Genomic DNA, 21,326 nt, shown 5'->3' with positions numbered 1-21,326 from the left:
CAATTCCTTTGTCACTTTACTAGCCTTTTCAATCAAAGGAATCGAACAAGATGAGGTTAATGCGAACACAGTGTCATTACCATATGATGCAAGTAATACTTCAGGCACATAAAAACGTTAAGTATCAACACAAGTCAGGTGCAGTTGGGGATCGTACCCCTAAATCTTGTGAAATGTAACCATCAATATTCACTCTAGGCTTTCTCCCAGGAAGATAAGATTTAAACCATTTTAATGATACATGCCGAATCACTAAACAGCTTAGCCTACCCAGTAGAATCTAACAAACAGCAGTATCCAAAGCTTGACTAAAACTTATGGAAGGAAAAAGTACTAATTCACTTTTCAAGCACAGAGTTAATAAATACAAAATTTAGGTAGCATTACAAGTCAAAATTCATAGGTTAGATAGATTTAGCTTGTGCTTAATTACAAGTATGATTCGTTTCCATGACACTTTCAACCTTTAGCAAATTCAATTTTCATTTGTTTGCTTATTAGATTAGGCAGAAGCAATTCTATACTCTATTTGGTTTGTTTATTTGTGTTTTTTTATCTTAAGTTTCATTATTGCTTTTATGTTTATGATTTATAATATATCCTTAGGTCTACATTGTTTTTCATGTTTCGATGTTTTAATTTCTATTTTTTCTTCTGAATAAGTGCTTTAGACAACATGTCGACAAAACAGGTGAAAAACACATCATAAATTTTATTCTACACTTAGACCAATCTTCTGAGTTTTTCTTATTATTTATTGCTAAAATTTTGTTAGGATTGTTCGGTTCGGCTTTAGATCTTTTGTTTAACTTATTTTCCTTCGAACCTTGCTATTGGTTTGTTTTATTTTGCTTTTTTTACTTTCTTTTTATTATCTTGAATAAGCCCCTGTAAAAGCTATAATTTCGGGGACGTTCTACAAGTATATTAGTTTTATTTTTAATTAAAATACTTCCTAAATCAAACAATAAATTCAAAAGTATTATTCAATTAATATTCCTAAATTAATTAATGAGGCACCCCTAAGGCTCCTTGAAAGCACAATTCTTTTTCCCTTACTTTTCATTTGAGAAATTAATATTAAAAGATGATGTGTTTTGACATAGGTAGTTTTATATAAAATGCTTGTCTTGCAAAACCCTCCCCAAAAGCAAAAAAAAAAAATTTAATTCAGCCATATGTTAGTAAGTCAAAGAAACATAATGGTGGCAAAGAAAAAAGAAAAAAAAATTGAAGAACCTTTTCTGAAAAATAACAAGAAAATCTAGGTTTAACTATCTTCAATAGTTAAAAATATTATTATAATTCCCTTTCAAGTCTGCATTGTTTTCAGATTCTCGCTGTTATGATATCAGTTTTTTCTTCTTCATTTCTGAAGAGGAAGCCTTCTTGATTATAAAGGTGAGATGTCTGTGGTACATTATTCTTTTTTGAATGCTACTGAATGCTACTGACCCATGTTCTCAGTTCAACCTATTATTTTTCTTAGAAATTTCTAAATACATTAAAGGATCTTAAACTCATTTGAAATATGTGAATATATTAACTTTAGAGTTCCCTACTTTAGAATGTAACTTTAGAATGTATTGAATTTACGTAGTTTAGAAAATTAGGCAAAATTGCTCAATCCAATGCTTCTGTAGTCGTTATTTTCACAGGTTGTCAGGTTTAATTAAAGGTCATAAAAAAACAGGACAGGGCTAATTCAGATAAAAATTATAAAGTATCATATACATGCTTAGATATAGATAAAGTCTATTACAAAATTAATGTCTGTTACGCTGTTTAAACAGTCATACTTAAGGTTGCTGCACTATTTCTATGGCTGCTAGGGATAGGGAATTAGGCATCAATGGATTCTTTTTTGGTTAAAGCCTAACGTAAGGTCTACATTTTACACTTTTCGTGGTTTGTCCTTGAGATCAATGTGGAGGGAAGATTTAACCCTCAGATTCTCATTCGCTTAGAGGAATATATTTTGAATAGATATGAAATATGGATGTTGAGAGTGTTACAACTCCCTTTCAATTGCAATAACACTTTGGGCGTGAAATAAAATCATATTTATACATTGTCCTTAAGGAGGTGGATGAGAGAGGGGATATTCCCTTTGAACAACATTTGTCCGATGACTTCTCTCCCTTGATTGAACAAGTTTTAAACTACAACTTTAAAAGTAATTTTATGTATTGAACCCATAAACTATCCAAATATGCAAGGATTTTCTCTCCTTCTCCCCGTTGAATATAAATTTTCAACGTGTTAGGGGTGGTAGCCCCTCATATACAGAATCAATTCACTTTGTTTTAACGTAGCTCTTTACTTTCATTAAAAAAAAAAACTTTTTTAGTCATACATACTTAGACCATGGATTCTTTTTGCAACTAATGACAACGTTATTATCAGTATTATCACCTACGTTTTTTAAATTTCAGGTCTTTTCTGGAACCATAAGTTGCCATATATAGATGACGGTGAAGTTTAAAATGGAAACCTGGTGCTTTTTAATCCGCTAACTCATTTGCTTTTGACGTTATTGTTTGTAAATTTTATGTTACAAGTTTATTAAAACCACCGAATTTATGCGATTTATATACCCTTGGGTATGTGTCTTGTCGGATAAATTGTTGGATATCTTTATGTGCCCATTTGCCCATTGCCCATTTGGGCAATGGGCTAATCAGTTTTTTAGTTGTTTTTTTAGGAGATACTTCGACAATTGTTTATTTTAATGTATTGATTATTAGGTCAGTATTTCAATATTAAACAATATAGCAAAAGGTCATTACTTATCCAACGTACAAATTGATTTGAATTTTGCCTTGAACCCTTGGGTATGTGTATTTACTTAGGACATTGAATAGATTAAGTTCACGGCAATGTAAGAGAGCAATTGAATAGGTTAATAGTTCAATATTAAACAATATAGCAAAAGGTCATTACTTATCCAACGTAGAAAATGTATTTGAATTTTGCCTTGTACCCTTGGGTATGTGTCTTTACTCAGGAAATTGAATAGAGTAAGTTCATGGCAATGTAAGCGAGCAATTGAACAGATCAATATTTCAATATTAAAAAATATAGCAAAAGGTCATTACTTATACAACGTAGAAAATGTATTTAAATTTTTTCATTGCGATTCAAAATCAGAGCAGTATTTAGACCACGATAAAATATGTACGAAAGATTGATCATTTTAACAGCTCTACGTCGTAAATATTGCACAAGATAGGCAACCGAAATTCCATTTTTTCTGTATTATGAATTTCTTCCCAAGCGAGCAAGACTTGAAAGCTTCCTTCCTTATTCATTTCGAGTCTCATTCCTTTCCTAAGCACTCCATCCATCCTACCTGAATAAATCGATTGTATATTACGTAATTACATGGAAGACGAGTTTCAGAAACTCTTAACAGGTTCAAAAACTCCTTGACAACATAGTAAAAGTCTTTCAACACAGTAACGTACCAGATGGTAATTGTTATATTGTTTAGAGTTTGGATTGTGCTAGAACCCCAGGATAAATAGAATATACAATCTATTCAGGGTAGAAAATCAACAATATTCGGCTCCTCAAAAGGCTCCATAATATCCAAAATTTAATGAGTTGACATATTACTTAAACACTAATTTAATTAATACTGATACATTCCAATTGATTTTAATATATTTAGTTTAACAAACAATGAAAAAGTTTAATTATAAAAATTAATGAAATATACCAGATTAATAAATAAAAACAAGAAAAAGGGAGTAAGGTGGGACACAAAGTGAAAACCAAAAAAGTCCCCGGGACCTTCCAAAAAAATAGTTTTCAACACTTCATGATGCTTTTCTATCAATATGAGTTGGTTTCCTGCACCAATGATTCCAGACCTTTCGAATCGGATTCACTATGTATTTATACGACAAAGAGGCAGTAATAAATTTGATAAATAGGATTGAAGGAGGGGGGGATCTGACTGCCCACTAAGATGATCTTAACTCAACAAAAATGACCCAATATTGGATATGCAATTCGAAACCAAGGATGACCCTGTTGATAGGCAACTCTATGCTTAGTAGATTCTATACCTTTTGAATGAGTATGAAAAGGAAATTATTCTAATGCTGTTTTGTTTTTAATCCAATTGTGATTCCAACTACTTGTAGCGTTTAATTGAGGGTTCATTGTAATCTCAGAGTTTAATTCACTCTTTTTGTCGTAGTCTAGGCAGTAGTATAAACAACAACAAATAATGTGCCCCCTGTGTTTTTTTTTTTTTTTTTGATTTTTCTATTTTCCTGCTGACTTCATCATGTAAAAGCGACTTTCCATGTTATTCAAAATGGGGGCTCTAAATCTCCCATTGTTTAGGCTTTTGACGATGGTAATTTCAATGGAGTACTTACATTTTTGATCCAGCACCTTTTCTAGAAGTTTTCAGATTTTCTTTAAATTTTATATGATTAATTTCTGCAATGATCTTTAGTTTTAACATAAACCTATAAAACACTAATCTTTCCAGAATCACCTTTAAACGAACATTTTTCTGAATATACATTTTTTTTTTCAAAACCCATTTTTCAAGTTTTCGGTTACTATAGACCTTAACTCACTCTTTACAAATCTGCAACTACTGCTTTAACAATGAAACAGGTTTAAACTATAAAAAGAAATTGCATCCGAGGGTATCTTACTGCCTTTTTATGCTTTGCATGGTAGTGCAATAACATCTCAAGGTTTTCGTTTATATAAAATTGTTCAGAGTCTAAAAAATATCCCTTCAGGTGAGACATACCACTATGTTCCCATGCACAAGGGCACGTAATTTTGCAAAAGGCCCATGTAAAAACAGAGGCATCATAAATCAAAGAAAATGTTAGTTGAAATGTGGGCGCTACACCTTGCTGAAGCCAGGATGACGTAAGGACTCTTTAAGTGTCAAAATTGGAGGACCCAAAATAGGGCCCCAATCCCTTTCCCACATTTAACTTTGTGCAAAAAGATATAGAATTTGTTAATATAATCAAATACGTGAAAAAATTAAATTGACTCTAACTCGGCGTTGATGTTAACATTAACATAAAGTTAGACATTGACACTTTTAAAATTAACTTGGAGTAAATCCAGCTTTACAGAGTATTTACCCTACCCCCCCCCCCCCCTAAAAAAACACGGATTTGCGACCAGTACTGTTATTATCTCTAGTACTCTTTCCGCAATTTCGATAGTCGTGGTTGTTTTCTTACCATAGCTAGTCTTACAACGACTACACTACTGGTACTGCTAATACAACCATTAATTTGACGACATTACTAATTCTACATTCGACTCTTACAACTACTCTACGACGCCTACGCTTTGTCTTGGTAGGATTCCTTCCCCGACTGCTACTACTAATGCCACTTCTACTCTTATCACAACTCTTCTTACGATTACTGCATTCTCACTAGCGGTATTCCTTTAATGACTACCCATGAATTACTTCTTCTGCTACTACGACTAGAAAACTCACCATTCCTGCTCCTATCACAACTACGACCAAAATTACTCTATAGACGCCCGTGGGAATCCAGGCTTTAGAGAATCAGCTGGAATCTTGAACAGCAATCTATCAACATATATGAGACTAGTTAAAATGGACAAAAAGTATATGCTATTATACAAAATACAAGTAGAGTACATCTGAGAATTATAACTCATAGGGTGTAAAAGGGGGCATAATCAAGCTTGTTTTCATTTCTCTAAATTATATTATCGAAAACATGATTGTCGTATAATTTACTCTTTTCAAGCATTGAACAAAAATGTGGCACATACCAAAAAATATTATTGCACAAGCACTGTAGACACGAATGAGATCATAAACTTTTTTTTAAGACGAATCGGATGTTTCAAACATATTGTTGAGTTGACTCATCGTTGAAACTGAAAAAGAGAAGTACTTAGAAAAAACAAATCCCTTTGAAATACAAAAACAAAATGAAAATACGAAATACAATTAGAGGTAGATTCGGAAGGAAACTGAAGGTAATCACATCAATGTCACTTTCAAGAATGGATTGCTAGGAAACCTAAAGGTGAAGCACAAGCAGAGGAAAAATGGGGAATCCAGGTTCATAATAAAGATGATCTATTATCATTTTCGAGTGAATACTTCTAGTCGACAACACCGACAAGTTTTTTTTTAACTGAAAGTAAGGAGCTACATTAAAACTTAAAACTAATATAAATCATTCCGTATATGAAAGAGGCTGTCCTCTTCTCAACGCCAAGTTTTTAATTGTTTTAAATAAATTGAGTTGTGAGAAAGAGTCAAACTTTAGCGTAAAGAGCGAGGCGTTGAGGAGGGGACAGCCCCTTTCATATACTGAATAATTTCTGTTCGATTTAAGTTTTAATGTCGTTCCTTAGTTTCACTTAAAAAAACTTATTTTTTTATTTAATTTCTGAACGTTTTTGAAGTAATGCAGCTTTGATTTTTGCTCACCGTACATGAATAATTAAAACGAAATTCGTCTATTAATTTTCTTCTTTTTTTTTGGCTAAATGGCTTTCTCGAAATTGTGTTCTGACGTAACTTACGAATTAACTTACGTAATGAATTTCGACATTCGTATGTTTTTATTACGTATATTATGGAGTTCGCCCCCCAAGTCAATACCTCACTCTTTACGCTAAAGTTTGAATTCTATTCGAATCACAAACCCCTGAATCACAAAGACCGTTTAATTAGAATAGATAGCTCTTTCGAAAGTACTAAAAAAAAATTTTCATAAAGAGCGAGGTATTGACTAGGGGGCGAACCCTCTCATATACGTAATAATTTCTGTTCGTTTTGATTTTTAATGTTGCTCCTTACTTTCAGTTGAAAAAACTTGTTTTTTTTATTTAATTTCTGATCGTTTTTTAAATAATTCTGGGAAATTTGCCACCCCCTTCATAGAAAATTCCCTTCCCCAAGGAAACATGCTCTATGGAAAGATCCGTCCACGTAATCCCCTCCGCCGACCCACCCCCCCCCACAAAAATTACACCTGAAAATTTCTGTATACTTCCCAATAACCAAAACTATATGTAAACAGTGGGCAAAGTTCATAACTTGCAGCCCCTCCCCCGGGGATTGTGGGGGGTTTTGATCGGGTGACTTTGGGAAAAAATGAGCGTGGGAGGGGGCCAAGTTGCCCTCCAATTCTTTTGGTCACTTAAAAAGGGCACTAGAACTTTTAATTTCCTTTTGAATGAGCCCTCTGACGATATTCTAGGACTACTGGATCGATACAATGACCCCTGGGGGAAAAAAATAATAAAAAATTTAAAAAAAATAAACACGCATCCGTGATCTTTCTTCTGGCAAAAAATATAAAATTCCACATTTTTGCAAATAGGAGCTTGAAACTTCTACAGTAAGGTTCTCTGATACACTGAATCTGATGATGTTATTTTCAGGGGGGGTTCCCCCTTTTTTCGAAAATAAGGCAAATTTTCTCGCGTAATTTTTGATGGGTGAAACTAAACTTGATGAAACTCATATATTTGAAATCAGCATAAAAATCTGATTCTTTTGATGTATCTATTGGTATCAAAATTCCGTTTCTTAGAGTTTCGGTTACTATTGAGCCGGGTCGCTCCAGTTCGTTACCACGAACTGTTTGATGGATATCAAAAGTAGCTTGGAAGTGATTTTAGGAGCTATGCTATTAGAATTATGAACAAGATTTGGCAAAGGATTAGTTTCACAAGATCTTCATAAAACACTAATAGAAAGCTTTTGAATAATGAAGATGATAAATTCTCTGTGATCAGCTCACATGTTACGGTAACTTTATTTCTAGATGATCTAGATAAGGTGCAGACACAAGAACATAGCCGTTTCAATGAGGGTAAAGTATACCTAGACCAGATAGATTTTACATAAATAAAATATCAGGGGCGTATCTTGGGGGATCAGAGGACTCGTGTTGCAAAAAAAATGTCTTACAACTAAAAACATGGTATTTTGCTAATTATAATAGTTTTTATAGATTTTTATTAACCAAAATGTCCCAAATTGCAAACCATAAGCTTCAAAATATTATATGAGCAACTTGTTGTGAATCATCATTCTTTTTTCTCCACTGGTTCGCAAAAATGAAGATCAAAGGTACACAAAAAGGGGCACAAAAAATTAAGGTACAGAAGATCAAAGAAACACAAAAAATTATTCCTTTGCATTAAGGTGGTGACAAAAGAGAAATGTCAAACTGGAGACTGACTGGAGGTTCTGCCACTGTTCTAAAAATATTTGAAAAAGTTGTTCGTAAGAAACTGTATTCCTACCTTAATTCTCTGGGGTTTTTATGTGACACGCAATTTGGATTCTGAAAATCTCATTTTACTAGTTATGCAGTGCACCATCTTCTTCATGTTTTAAACAATGTATTCGAGAGCGGCTCTACTCCTTTAACTATTTTTATTGATTTTAAGAAAGCTTTTGCTACTGTTAATTTTGAGCTTTTGTTAGATAGGATGTCACAATTAGGGATACAAGGAAATTGGATTAATTGGTTTCGTTCGTATTTGTATGGTAGATCAATGCGTGTAGTAGTGGGGGATATTGTCAGTTCTCCTCGTCCTGTACTATGAGGGGTACCGCAAGGTTCTGTGTTAGGTCTGCTTTTATATTTAATTAACGTCGACACATTACGGTTCTACATTCCTGATGCCGCTATAACATCCTTTGCGGATGACACAGCTATAGCGATTGCTAGAAAGGCTTTGAGTGAGCTTGTTTAAAAAGCAAATAAAGTGATACATAACCTGAATGTTTTTACTAGTCTTAGTTGCTTAGCAGTGAATGCAAGTAAAACTAATTACATGATTTTTAGTCGTAGTGGAGTTATTGATAATGTTTTCGGTTTAGTTAATTTTAATGGTACAGAGATTAAGCAGATATTTGATACAAGGTATCTTGGTTTTCAGATTGATTGTAATTTAAATTGGAAAACACATAGCGAAATTGTATCGGTGAAAGTTGCGCGGGGTTTAGGGCTGATTCGTAGATTTAAACATGTTTTTCCTGTCTCAGTTTTGAAAATTTTATATAATTCACTTATTCATCCTTACATTGTATACGGTTGTTCTGTGTGGGCTAGTAATTTTGCTGGAAATTTTAAACGGATGCAAATTGTGCAGAATAAAGCGCTGCGCCTGCTCAGTGATTTTGAAAAATGGGAACGTACAATGGATTGTTTTCACCATTTTAATATTTTAAATGTTGGGCAGTTGAGAGATTATCGGATGGGTATTTTCGTGTATCAGTGTTTAAATAATTTAGCACCTAGTTATTTTTTTGATGTTTTATCATCGAATTTTGCGTACCATTCTTATGATACAAGGAATTCCGCGGACCTAGTACAAGAGAGACGACACACTACTTGGTCTAGCTTTGTATTTAGGCATGTGGGTGTTTCGGTATGGAACAGTCTTCCGGAAAGCACTAGGATGGCTGAGAGTGTGTCCTCTTTTAAGTCTTCCGGAAAGCACTAGGATGGCTGAGAGTGTGCCCTCTTTTAAAAATGAGATAGAGAATTTCTTGATGAGTAAGGAGGGGTGAGGGGAGGGGGCTGTCTTCTGTAAGTATTGGTTTGCGGTTCCCACGAGGTTTAATATTACTTATTTATAAAATTGCATTTTTTTTTTCTTGTCTTTTTTGTTTGTTTCCAATATATATGTAGTAAGTGAGTAAAATGTTGTCCTGCCACAAACAAATCTGTATAGATTTTCACGTGGTAGGTCTGTTTGATATGATTTTTTTTTGTGAATATTGGTCTTTAATAAAAATTAATTTCTCTCTCAATCTCAGCAATACAATTTTCAATTTCTTACTCAAACAAATTCATTGAACTATAGATAATATCATGAGTCCATGCCATAAAAAAAACAAAAAACTCCGCTTTGTTATCACTTACTTTCCGTTTAAAACATTGATTTTACGATTCGGCTTCACTTTGCCTTCTTTTTTTCCTTTGTTATTTTACTAGAAAGATGCCAACAATTCATTAGACTAGATCCAAAAGAAGATCTTTATTTTTCGCAGAAATACTCTTTACAAAAAACAGGTTTCTGAAAATATTTGTTGATTTTTTGCCAACAAGGAACTTGACATTTTTTGGATAGCTGAAGATTTATTCATCAGTTTTAATTTTTTAAAAAGAAGCTTTTTTCAGCTGAAAGTAAGCAGCAACATCAAAACATAAAAATAGCAGAAATTATTCCGTATATGAGGGGAGCTGCCCCTGCCTCACCCTCAATCGTGACGTTAAAGTTTTATAGTTCTTGAAAGCTTCTTTTTCCAATTCAACGGTCCCGCTGTTTCAATAATCGTTCTTTGAGAGCTGGGACAAAAAGTCAAACATTAGCGAAAGAGCGAGGGTCAAAGAAGAGGCAGCCTCCCTCATTTACGGATTAATTTCTGTTCCTTTAAGTTTGAATATTGCTTCTTACTTTCAGTCGAAAATCGAATTTTTCTTATTTTAATTTCTTATGGTTCTCCAAATCATGCCCAGGCCGAACCACAATAGGATGCGGGTTACCATCCCCATGAACGCTTAATTGCATGTTGTTAAATCGTACATATCAATAACTGTAAATTGATTCATAGCATCCCACTTTTTTTAGTTTTTCGGCTGAAGGATTAAAATGTTGGATTGCAATTCAAATTTTAAACACAATTTGAACATTTATTCAAAATTTTAGGTGAACAGTAGTTTTACTCATTAGTTCCTTAATAATATTTTTATTACAGAATTTAGGATGGACAGAGAGGGCACTATTATTCATGTTGTTGGAAGTTCTGAGTAACTTTTGATCTTCTACACGGCTGAAGCCATCGCGACCAATAAAATAAGATTCTCTGATGTTAAAATACATTGTATACAGATGTCTTAATGTATTGAAACTATTGTGTATAAACAGAAGAAAATAATATTACAGTTTAAAATCGCTGAAATACTCCTGGTCGCACTTACCTACCCCCTCCCCCGATAAATTTTCTGGCAAGACTCGTGATGCCCTGTGTCACATTTACACCTCCACGCCGGTAGGCATATGAATGTATAATCTTATGGAACACAGAAACAGATTCTCACAATGGGTGGGGCACTATTACCACCACCCCCCTCCCCCAGCATTAATAACAGGGATTAAATATCAATTTATACTCTCCACTCCTTCCCCAAAACTTATTCGACATTTATCTGAAGGCTCAATGGGCGTTAGCATATTTGGCCATTAAAATGTAGCCTACCATTTTATAGGGGGCAACTGCTCTCCTCCCCTGTAAGATTACCCGCTGTCCGTATTTTATGATAGCTGATGCGCACTTACAGATCCCTGTATAATTTATGAAATGTGAAGCAAATCCGTTTAGTTAAATAAACTTCAAAGACATTTTTCTGCAATGAAAAGAGAGGTATTACTGCTCAACACCCTTATTCAGGCTTCGTCTACATGAAGAGAGATTAATTCATACCTCTCCCCAATACCCGTTTCTATATTTATCTAAAGGTTCATGGATAGTTAAAAAATTTGGGCATTAAAATGTGTTCTTTTAAGGCACCTGCCCCTCCCCTCCCGACAACACAATGATCCACCACCTCTGCTTCATAAGAGCTGCAGTAGAATTATACATCACAAAAGATAATTTCATGGAAAATCAAGTGAATCGAAGTATTTAAATCAAGCATTAAGATAAACGCCCATTTTAACCATTTACCTTTTACAGACTACCTGACTTTCAAACAGTTCGTGGTAACGAACTGTAGCAAGGAGCGACCCGGCTCAATAGTAACCAAAATCTAAAAACCGGCATTTTGATACCAATAGATACATCAATAGAATCAGATGTTTATGCTGAGTTCAAATATATAAGTTTCATTAAGTTTAGTCTTACCTATCAAAAGTTACACGCCTGAGAAAATTTGTCTTATTTTTGAAAAAAGGGGGAAACAACCCCTAAAAGTCATAGAACTTTGATGAAAATCACACCATCAGCTTCAACGTATTAGAACACCCTACAGCTGAAGTTTCAAGCTCCTGTCAGCTAAAATTCGGGATTTCATATTTTTTGCCAGAAATAAGATCGTAGATGTATGTTTATTTGTTTTTTTTTGTTTTTTTTTTCCCAGGGGTGATCGTATCGATCCAGTTATCCTAGAATATGGTGAGAGGGCTCATCTGAACGGAAATTAAAAGTTCTAGTGCCCTTTTTCAGTGACCAAATAAATTGGAGGGCAATTTGGCCCCCTCCCACGCTCATTTTTCCCCCGAAGCAACCCAATCAAAATTTTGAGATAGCCATTTTGTTCAGCATAGCCGAAAATCTAATAAATATGTCTTTGAGAATGACTTAATCCTCCAGAGTTCCTGGGGGAAGGGATGCAATTTATGAACTTTGCCCATTGTTTACAAACAGTATTGGTTAATGGGAAGCATACAGACGTTTCAGGAGAGATTTTGTTCTGATGGGGGGGGGGGTCGGAGGAGGGAGTTACGGGGGAGGATCTTTCCTTGGAGGATATTTCTCTGGGGGACGGGACATTTCTATGAAGGGGGCGCCGAAGTTCTCAGCATTATTTAAAAAACAATCAGAAACTATATTAAAAAAACAAGTTTTTTCAACTAAAAGTAAGGAGCAACACTAAAACTTAAAACAAACAGAAATTATTACGTATATGAGGGGTTTGCCCCCTATTCAATACCTCGCGCTTGGTGCTAAAGTTTTTTTAGTACTTAGAAAATATCTATACATTTTAACTAAACGAGCTTTGCGTTTAAGAGGTTGTGATTTAAACAAAATCTAAATTTAAGCGTGAGGCGCACGCTACCGACAAGGGTTAAACCCCATAATATACCTAAAAAACAAATAACAACATAGAATTTCGTTAAGTACGCTTATTCATAAGTTACGTCATAACAAAATTTTGAGGAAGCCATTTAGCCTAAAGAAGTAAAATTAATATGCAAGTTTCATTCTAATTATTCATGTACAGTGAGCCAAAATCAAAGCTCCATTAATTCAAAAACGTTCAGAAATTAAATAATTTTTTTTTTTTTAACTGAAAGTAAGGAGCGACATTAAAACTTAAAACGAACAGAAATTATTCCGTATATGGAAGGGGCTGTCCCCTCCTCAACACCTCGCTCTTTACGCTAAAGTTTGACTCTGTCACACAACTTTATTTTTTTTAAAAATAAAAAACTTTAGCGTAAAGAGCGAGGCTTTAGCGTAAAGTTTTAATGTCGCTCCTTACTTTCAGTTAAAAAAAACTTGTTTTTTTTATTTAATTCAGGAACAAATCGGTCACCGTGCAGCATTACTTTCTCTGCAGCTGGAGAGCTCAATATATTGTTCACTGATATTTTTAAGTTGATTGGCTACCTCAGAATTTTTAATCGATAGCAACTTGGTCCTCTTTGGGGGAAAATCCTAGTTTGGTGCCAGAGAATGCTAGAAAACGCCACTTTCCCTTGGTCAAACTTGTAGGTACCTTAAAAAGGGCACTCGAACTTCTAATTTAGCTTCTAATGGGCCCGATCCCAATCTTCTCGAACCGTCAGTTCGACACCTTTTTTTTAACTGAAAGTAAGGAGCAACCTTAAAACTTAAAACGAACAGAAAATATTCCGTATATGAAAGGGGATGTCCCCTCCTCAACGCCCCGCTCTTCACGCTAAGGTTTTTGATTGTTTTAAAAAGTGTAGAGTTGTGCAAAAAAGTCAAACTTTAGCGTTTACGAAAAAGTCAAACTTTACCGTATATGAAAGGGGGACAGCCCCTTTCATATACGGAATAATTTCTGTTCGTTTTGAGTTTAAATGTCGCTCCTTACTTTCAGTTAAAAAAAAACTTGTTTTTTTTTTGTTTAATTTCTGAAAGTTTTTAAATTAATGCAGCTTTGATTTTGGCTCCCCGGACATGAATAATTAAAACAAAATTTGCATATTAATTTTACTTTACTTTTTGTCTAAATGGCTTTCTCGAAATTTTGATCTGACGTAACTTGCGAATTAACTTACGTAACGAACTTCTATATCTGTATATTTTTATTACGTATATTAGGGGGTTCACCCCCTAGTCAATACCTCGCTTTTCACGCTAGAGTTCAAATTTTGTTCCAATTATTTAAGAATGATCCCTCAATCGTAAAGGCCATTAATTAGAATAAATAACTCTGATGAAAGTACAAAAAAACTTTAGCATAAAGAGCAAGTTAATGACTAGGGGGCAAACCCAATCCTATATGTAATAATTTCTGTTTGTTTTAAGTTTTGATGTTGCTCCTTACTTTCAGTTGAAAAAATTGTTTTTTCTATTGTATTTCTGATCGTTTTTTAAAATAATGCTGGGACATCCGGCACCCCGTTCATAGCAATAGCCCTTAAAAACTTCCCATAAAAACTTCCTCCGTGGAAAGATCCTTCCACGTAACCCACGATCCCCCCCCCCCAACTACCAGATAAAATCCCCCTGAAAACTTCTGTATACTTCCCAATAACCAATACTATATGTAAACATATGGCAAAGTTCGTAACTTGCTGCCCTTCCCCAGGGGACTGTGGGGGATTAAGTCATCCTCAAAGACATAGTTATTATATTTCGACCATGCTGAACAAAATTGTTATCTCAAAATTTTGATCGGGTGACTTGGGAGAAAAAATGAGTGTGGGAGGGGTCTAGTTGCCTTCCATTTTTTTGGTCCCTTAAAAAGGGCTCTATAACTTTTAATTTCCATTTGGTTGAGCCCTCTCACAAAATTCTAGGACCACTGGGTCGATACGATAACCCCTGGAAAAAAAATAAAATAAACACGCATCCGTGATCTTTCTTCTGGCAAAAAATAAAAAATCCACATTTTTGCAGATAGGAGCTTGAAACTTCTACAGTAGGGTTCTCTGATACGCTGAATCTGATGGTGTGATTTTCATTAAAGTTCTATGACTTTTTAGGGGTTTCCCCCTTTTTTCGAAAATAAGGCAAATTTTCACAGGCTTGATTTTCTCTTTTGATGGTAAGACTAAACTCGATGAAGCTTATATGTTTGAAATCAACATAAAAATCTGATTCTTTTGATGTATCAATTGGTATCAAAATTTCGTTTTTTAAAGTTTCGGTTACTATTGATCCGGGTCGCTCCTTACTTACAGTCCGATACCATGAACTGTTAGAAAGACAAACAAATAAGCAAACTGTGATTTTTCTTCTGGTGAAACATTCAAAATTCCACATTCTTGTATATAGGAGCTTGAATCCTCTACATTAGGGTTCTATGATATGCTGAATCTAACGGTGAGGTTTTTATTAAAATGGCTTGCATTTTCGGGGTGTTTCCCCCTTCTTCAAAAATTAGGAAAATTTTCTCAGGCTAGTAGCTTTTGATCGGTAACGATAAACTTAATGAATTTATGCATTAATTGTTATCAAAATTCCTTTCTCTTATAATTTCGTTTACTATTGATCCAAGTATCTCCTTACTTACAGTTTGTACCCCGAACTATTTAACCTGTAAAATACAGAAATTAGAAGTTTTAATATAATGATATCACTTAAACTAAGAAGCAGTAAACGCTTGGAAGTAGATTTCTTGATAAAATTGTTACATATATCTTCATTTCTGCAAAATGTAAATTTCTTGATAACATTGTTACTTATATCTTCACTTCTGCAAAAGTGAAATACTTCTATTCAAGAATTGGTTGACACATAAAATTTTTGTTTTCTGTAATTGACAGTTATTAGCTCATAACATTTATTATCAGTATTTCTTACAGAAATTTGCCTACTAATGGCAATTTCACATTTTGAGCTTTGATTTCTTTGAATTTCCATTCGAATCGTCAACTTTTTGGATTTCATCAAGATCATTGCTATGTTCTGGTAGTGAAGAAGTTCAAAACTTGTCAACTTTATGCTATATAATCAGTTCTCTGCGATCAATGTTGAAAAATACAGATTATGTTCTGTATTATGCAAATGAATAATAGGACTTACTCTGAACTTTGTGGTTCACTCAGGTTATTTAATTCTGACATTGGGGAAGTTTCGTCCTCTTGAGAGCCGGATCGGCTACTTTCCATCATCTCATTACTACTGCTTACGCTATTATCTGAAAACAAATGTAGATGTCAATATAAAGTAAATTATCAAAATACGATATGCCAGACATGGTTTCTCAGCATAAGCAGTTAATTCCAATTTTCTAATTTAATTAGACACTAATGCCAAAGTGCCGGATTGAATCTTAATTTTCTATTTCAATATTAAGATTTCCTACTAATAAATATAAGCACTCTTAGAACACTAAAAAAAGGGCCCGTTAAATATTCAACAGTTATTGTTCTAGAAACCAATTTGACTGACTAAATAATCAACTGTGCGTAAACACACTTTCTTCAATCAAAAGCACAAGAGGGGTACGCCCCCCCTCCAACTTTCTTGGCATTCGGTAAAATTTTCGCGGAAGACAAGAATTTCGGCAGAAATTTTGCAAAATTGGCCCAAATTTAGCAAAATTCCTGATTTTTGCAGAAAATTCGGCATAAATCAGGCAGCGATTCGGTCAGATTTACGAAAACCGCCCCCCCCCCCAATAAAATGACCCTCGGGACGTCCCTGGCTGGCAATGTAAGGTTTTGTGAACTGCCAATATAACTTCAGCCCCCTCTCTTCATCACAGATATGGCTGCCTCCCCCCCCCTAGAGAAGAAGCTACGTACGCCTATAGCTGGTCGCGCAAATCTGTCTCTGTTATTTTTGTGTCTTATCTCCCTAGTTTTCTTTTTCCTCTCTTCGATCGAATCAACGATTTTGGTAAGTCAACGACTTGCATAAACCGAACAAAAGATGGACAACTAGAATAGCAGAGTACACTAAGCACAACGTAAGAAACCTAAAACATATCGTAGTTCTGTTTATTTATTATTAAATAAAAAAAACAAGTTTTTAAACTGAAAGTAAGGAGCGACATTAAAACTTAAAACGAACAGAAATTATTCCGTATATGAAAGGGACTGTCCCCTCCTCAACGCCTTGCTCTTTACGCTAAAGTTTTTTATTGTTTTAAAAAATAAAGTTGTGAGACAGATTCAAACTTTAGCATAAAGAGCGAGGCGTTGAGGAGGGTACAGGCCCTTTCATATACGGAATAATTTCTGTTCGTTTTAAGTTTTAATGTCGCTCCTTACTTTCAGTATAAAAAACTAGTTTTTTTTATTTAATTTTTGAACGTTTTTGAATAAATGCAGGTTTTGATCTTGGCTCACCGTACATGAATAATTAAAAAAAAATTCATATTAATTTACTTTTATTTAGTTAAATGGCTTTCTCGAAATTTGTTTAATTTTATTTACGAACGTTTTTATTAGTAATAAATATACGTATATGAAAGGGACTGTCCCCTCCTCAACGCCTCGCTCTTTACGCTAAAGTTTTTTATTGTTTTAAAAAATAAAGTTGTGAGACAGAGTCAAACTTTAGCGTAAAGAGCGAGGCGTTGAGGAGGGGACAGTCCCTATCATATACGGAATAATTTCTGTTCGTTTTAAGTTTTAATGTCGCTCCTTACTTTCAGTTTAAAAAACTTGTTTTTTTTATTTAATTTTTGAACGTTTTTGAATTAATGCAGGTTTTGATCTTGGCTCACCGTACATAAATAATTAAAACAAAATTTTCACATTAATTTACTTGTATTTAGTTAAATGGCTTTCTCGAAACTTGTTCAATTTTATTTACGAACGTTTTAATTAGTAATAAATATGCGTAACTTACGAATTAACTTACGTAACTATATTCATATTTCTATATTCATATATTTTTAATATGTTTATTATGGGGTTCACCCCCTAGTCAATACTTTGATCTTTAAGCGAAATTTCAAATTTTATTCCAATTCTTTAACAATGACCGGTTCATCATATAGGCCGTTAATTTGAATAAATAGCTCTTATGAAAGTACTAAAGAATCTTTGGCTTAAAGAGCGAGGTATTGACTACGGGGTGAACCCAATCATATATGTAATATTTTCTGTTCGTTTGAAGTTTCGATGTTGCTGCTATTGCAGTTGAAATACTTGTTTTTTAAAATTAAATTTCTGATCTTTTTTTAAATAATGCTGGGAAGTCCGGCGTCCCCTTCATAGCAATGTCCCTCACCCGCATGAAAACTTCCTTCATGGAAAGATCCTCCCACATAACCCCCGACCCACCCCCCTCCCTCACTACCAGGAAAAATCTCCCCTGAAAAAGTCTGTAAACATCCAAATAACCAATACTATATGTTAACATTTGGTAGAATTCATAAATCTCAGTCATCCCCCCGGGAATTTCGGGGGTCATCCTACAAGATATAGCCTACTTATAACGTTTTTAAACATGTTGAACAAATCGGCTCTTTCAAAATTTTGGTCAGGTGACTTAGGGAAAACAATGAGCGTGGGAGGGGGCCCAGTTGCCCTCCAATTTTTTTGGTCACTTAAAAAGGGCACTAGAACTTTTAATTTCCATTCCAATGAGCCCTCCCACGATATTCTAGGACAACTGGGTCGATACGATCACCCCTGGGGAAAAATATCTTTCTTCTGGCAAAAAATGCAAAAGTCCACATTTTTGTCGATAGATGTTTGAAACTTTTGTCGTAGGGTTCTCTAATACGCTGAACATAATAGTGTCATTTTTATTCAGGTACTTCAACAATTAGGGGGTCTTCCCTTCTGTTTTCGAACATCACGTAAATTTTCTCAGGTGCTTAACGTTTGATGATTAGAACTAAACTTGATGAAACTTCTATATTTGAAATCAGCATTAAAATCTGATTCTTTTGATGTATCTATTTGTATCAAAATACCATTTTCTAGAGTTTCGGTTACCATTGAGCCGGGTCGCTCCTTACTTACAGTTCGTTACCACGAACTGTTTGATCCGACAGTTGGAGTTACCTTCTGACATCGTTTTATTTGGAGGAGTATGCTTAGACCAGGTGCACAATAAGAAAGAGGATGGAGTAAATGCTCCCATCTTATTGCACATATATTCTGAGTGTAAAATAGAAGATTAGATTCATGATTTTTATGATTTATGATTTTTTTTTTTTTTCAGTTGATACGTTTAAAAAGGCAATTAGAAAATAAAATCCTAGCATGCAACAAGTGGTTATCTTTTTTGAATTGAAAACAATTTTATAAAATCAATAGCTAGAATTTAGCTTAAGGAGCGGAAGGTTGAAAGGGGTGGTAGCCCCCCATATATACGGCAAAAAGTGTATCCGTTTCAAATTCTAACGTCAATGTTTATTTTTACTTGAAAAAGGTAGTTCCTTCTTAATTCAATAAACATAGACCAATTCTTTTTTTAATTCGATACATAACCAGGCAATGGAAATCTCTTTAAGTTATGATAGTTCAATTTGGGATCTGAAAAATTCTAATAGGAAAAAAGAATAAAATACCTCTTGTTTGTACTAGATCAATCAAGAAGTGCTCTGGTGGAGTTTTTTTTTTTTTTTTTTTTTTTTTTTTTTTTTTTTTTTACAAATGTAAATGAGAGCTTATAAGGCCTGCACTACCTAGCTGGGCAAATTTGCAATTACAACCATATAATAAAACGATAACAACGAATAATTAGGAGAAGAATTGTTCTATAACAAGCTATGCAGCGCTACCCGTATTAAGTGTCTGATACACCCTATATACGGAATAATCGCTGGATTTATACACCAGTTTGACTTACACAGCCTACAAAATACTGTACTCAACCTATTGAAAACGTTGAGCACGGCCGTGGCGAGGAGTATGGGTGGTAGCCAGCTTTTACTCTAAACCAGAAAAAAAGACTGAATAACAAAGATGGGAAACAGCTCATGTAGACTTTGTTTTGAAGAAAACCGCTGAGTTTTGGCATGTTTGCCTCCATCTCTTCCATTACATACCAAACCTAAGCTGATTTGAAGAGGAGTCTATCAGTAAAAACAATATTCTCAAGGCATTACGTGCAGGGGCGTAATTTTCTATGGGGCAGAGGGGGCAATTGCTCCTCCTATACCTCTGTTTGCCCTCCTCCCAGTTCCCCCCCCCCCCAGATGAAATTTAGTTTTTTCCAAAATCTTGTCAAGACTAAGATAAACTAGCATAATTCAAGCATCAAAAGAAACAGATCAGTTTTTTTTTGTTTTTTTTTCAGTACAAATTTACCTTTATAGTATTATAAAGTATCTTTATACGTAGTAGTTTTATAGCACCTTTACAGTACTTTTATAGTACATTTATGGTACCAAATGGCTCATTTTTTAGGTTTTACTGTCATTTTCACTTTATTTTGGAAAATTGACCTTCCCCCCCCCCTCCCCAGGATTTTGACGAAATTTGACGAAGGCTTCTAACATTACCTGGTAAACCATTATCGTCTTGCCTTTCAGCCAACCTGCTTTCAATTGCGGATTGAAGTCTACTCTTCCAACTTTCCAAGTTCATCTCGAATGAAGATCCGTGAGATGCATTTAGATTAACAGTCGATCCTTTCACTGAGCCATTTAAAATTTCTGGTGAAATTCTACTTAAACTTGTGTTCAAAATATGAGATTTCACTTGTGATGATCTAGAATCATGAGACATATTGTGTTCATTGTCTGACTGAGTTGTCACTGATAATCGCTCTGAGAGCCATCTTGGAGATCCTTGCGGATATGCAATGACAGGCGGCTGAAGTTGGGCTTGCCAAGGTCCTGAGTAAACTGGATTGATAGGATGCTGACGCTTTCCCAACATCCCGGGAGTTGAATACATAGGTGAGTTCAGAGTTTCCTAAAAAAATGGTATTATAACAATTTTTTTAGATTGGTTAGCCATACCATTTAGAGAAGCTATTGATCGTTGGCTAAAAAGGAGCTACGCGCATGGGGATTTCCTTCAATATTTCATCAACTGTTAGACATGAGGGGTTTCTGAGATACAACAATGATTTTTCCTTAAAAATTTGAATAACTTATCATTTCTTACTATTAAGAGTAGTACTAAGCCGATAAAAATATTCAAAATTCCTATCAGTAAACAATCAGTATTTTTAAGAAGTATCATCCAGAAACTACTGAGTTCCAGTCATTGAATTCTACTCAATACCTTCCGTTTTTTAAGACGAGATACGGATTTATACGGTCAGTTTCCTTGTATGTAACACAGTTTATCAAACAGTTCGTGGTAACGAACGTGGTAACGTAAGTAAGGAGCGACCCGGCTCAATGGTAACCGAATCTCTAAGAAACGAAATTTTGATACCAATAGATGCATCAAAAGAATCATATTTTAATTCTGATTTC

The 21,326-nt window shown here is 34.5% G+C and overlaps 2 protein-coding genes across 5 annotated transcripts in view; one reads left to right on the top strand and one right to left on the bottom strand.

Moving 5' to 3' along the window:
• LOC148940059 (popeye domain-containing protein 1-A-like) overlaps positions 1 to 2,588 on the top strand; it is a 99,132-nt gene extending 96,544 nt beyond the window's left edge. For 2 of the 4 annotated variants that reach the window (XR_016143452.1, XM_089105921.1), the window contains one exon: positions 2,436 to 2,588. Coding sequence is in view for 2 of the 4 variants with exons in the window: in XM_089105921.1 (XP_088962047.1) it covers positions 2,436 to 2,485 (50 nt within the window). In the remaining 2 variants the exon portion in view is untranslated. Of the gene's footprint in view, positions 1 to 1,333; positions 1,450 to 2,435 lie in introns of those variants that run through there. The other 2 variants (XR_016143453.1, XM_089105920.1) reach the window with 2 other exon arrangements.
• Positions 2,589 to 5,715: 3,127 nt separating this feature from the next.
• The window catches only part of LOC148940057 (protocadherin-like wing polarity protein stan), a 421,746-nt gene continuing 406,135 nt past the window's right edge, over positions 5,716 to 21,326 (bottom strand). Inside the window, exons 35-37 of the mRNA XM_089106281.1 lie at positions 20,400 to 20,814; positions 16,013 to 16,127; positions 5,716 to 5,910 (exon numbers count right to left, since the gene is read on the bottom strand). Of these exons, the coding sequence (XP_088962407.1) occupies positions 5,877 to 5,910; positions 16,013 to 16,127; positions 20,400 to 20,814 (564 nt within the window). The 3' untranslated portion in view covers positions 5,716 to 5,876. The remainder of the gene's footprint in view (positions 5,911 to 16,012; positions 16,128 to 20,399; positions 20,815 to 21,326) is intronic.

The sequence above is a fragment of the Artemia sp. Qi Xiang Cuo genome, chromosome 20 (genome assembly GCF_049724085.1).
Source record: "Artemia sp. Qi Xiang Cuo chromosome 20, ASM4972408v1, whole genome shotgun sequence".
Classification (NCBI taxonomy): Eukaryota; Metazoa; Arthropoda; class Branchiopoda; order Anostraca; family Artemiidae; genus Artemia; species Artemia sp. Qi Xiang Cuo.
Note: the sequence above shows the minus strand (reverse complement) of the source record. Positions and strands in the feature narration are given on the sequence as shown.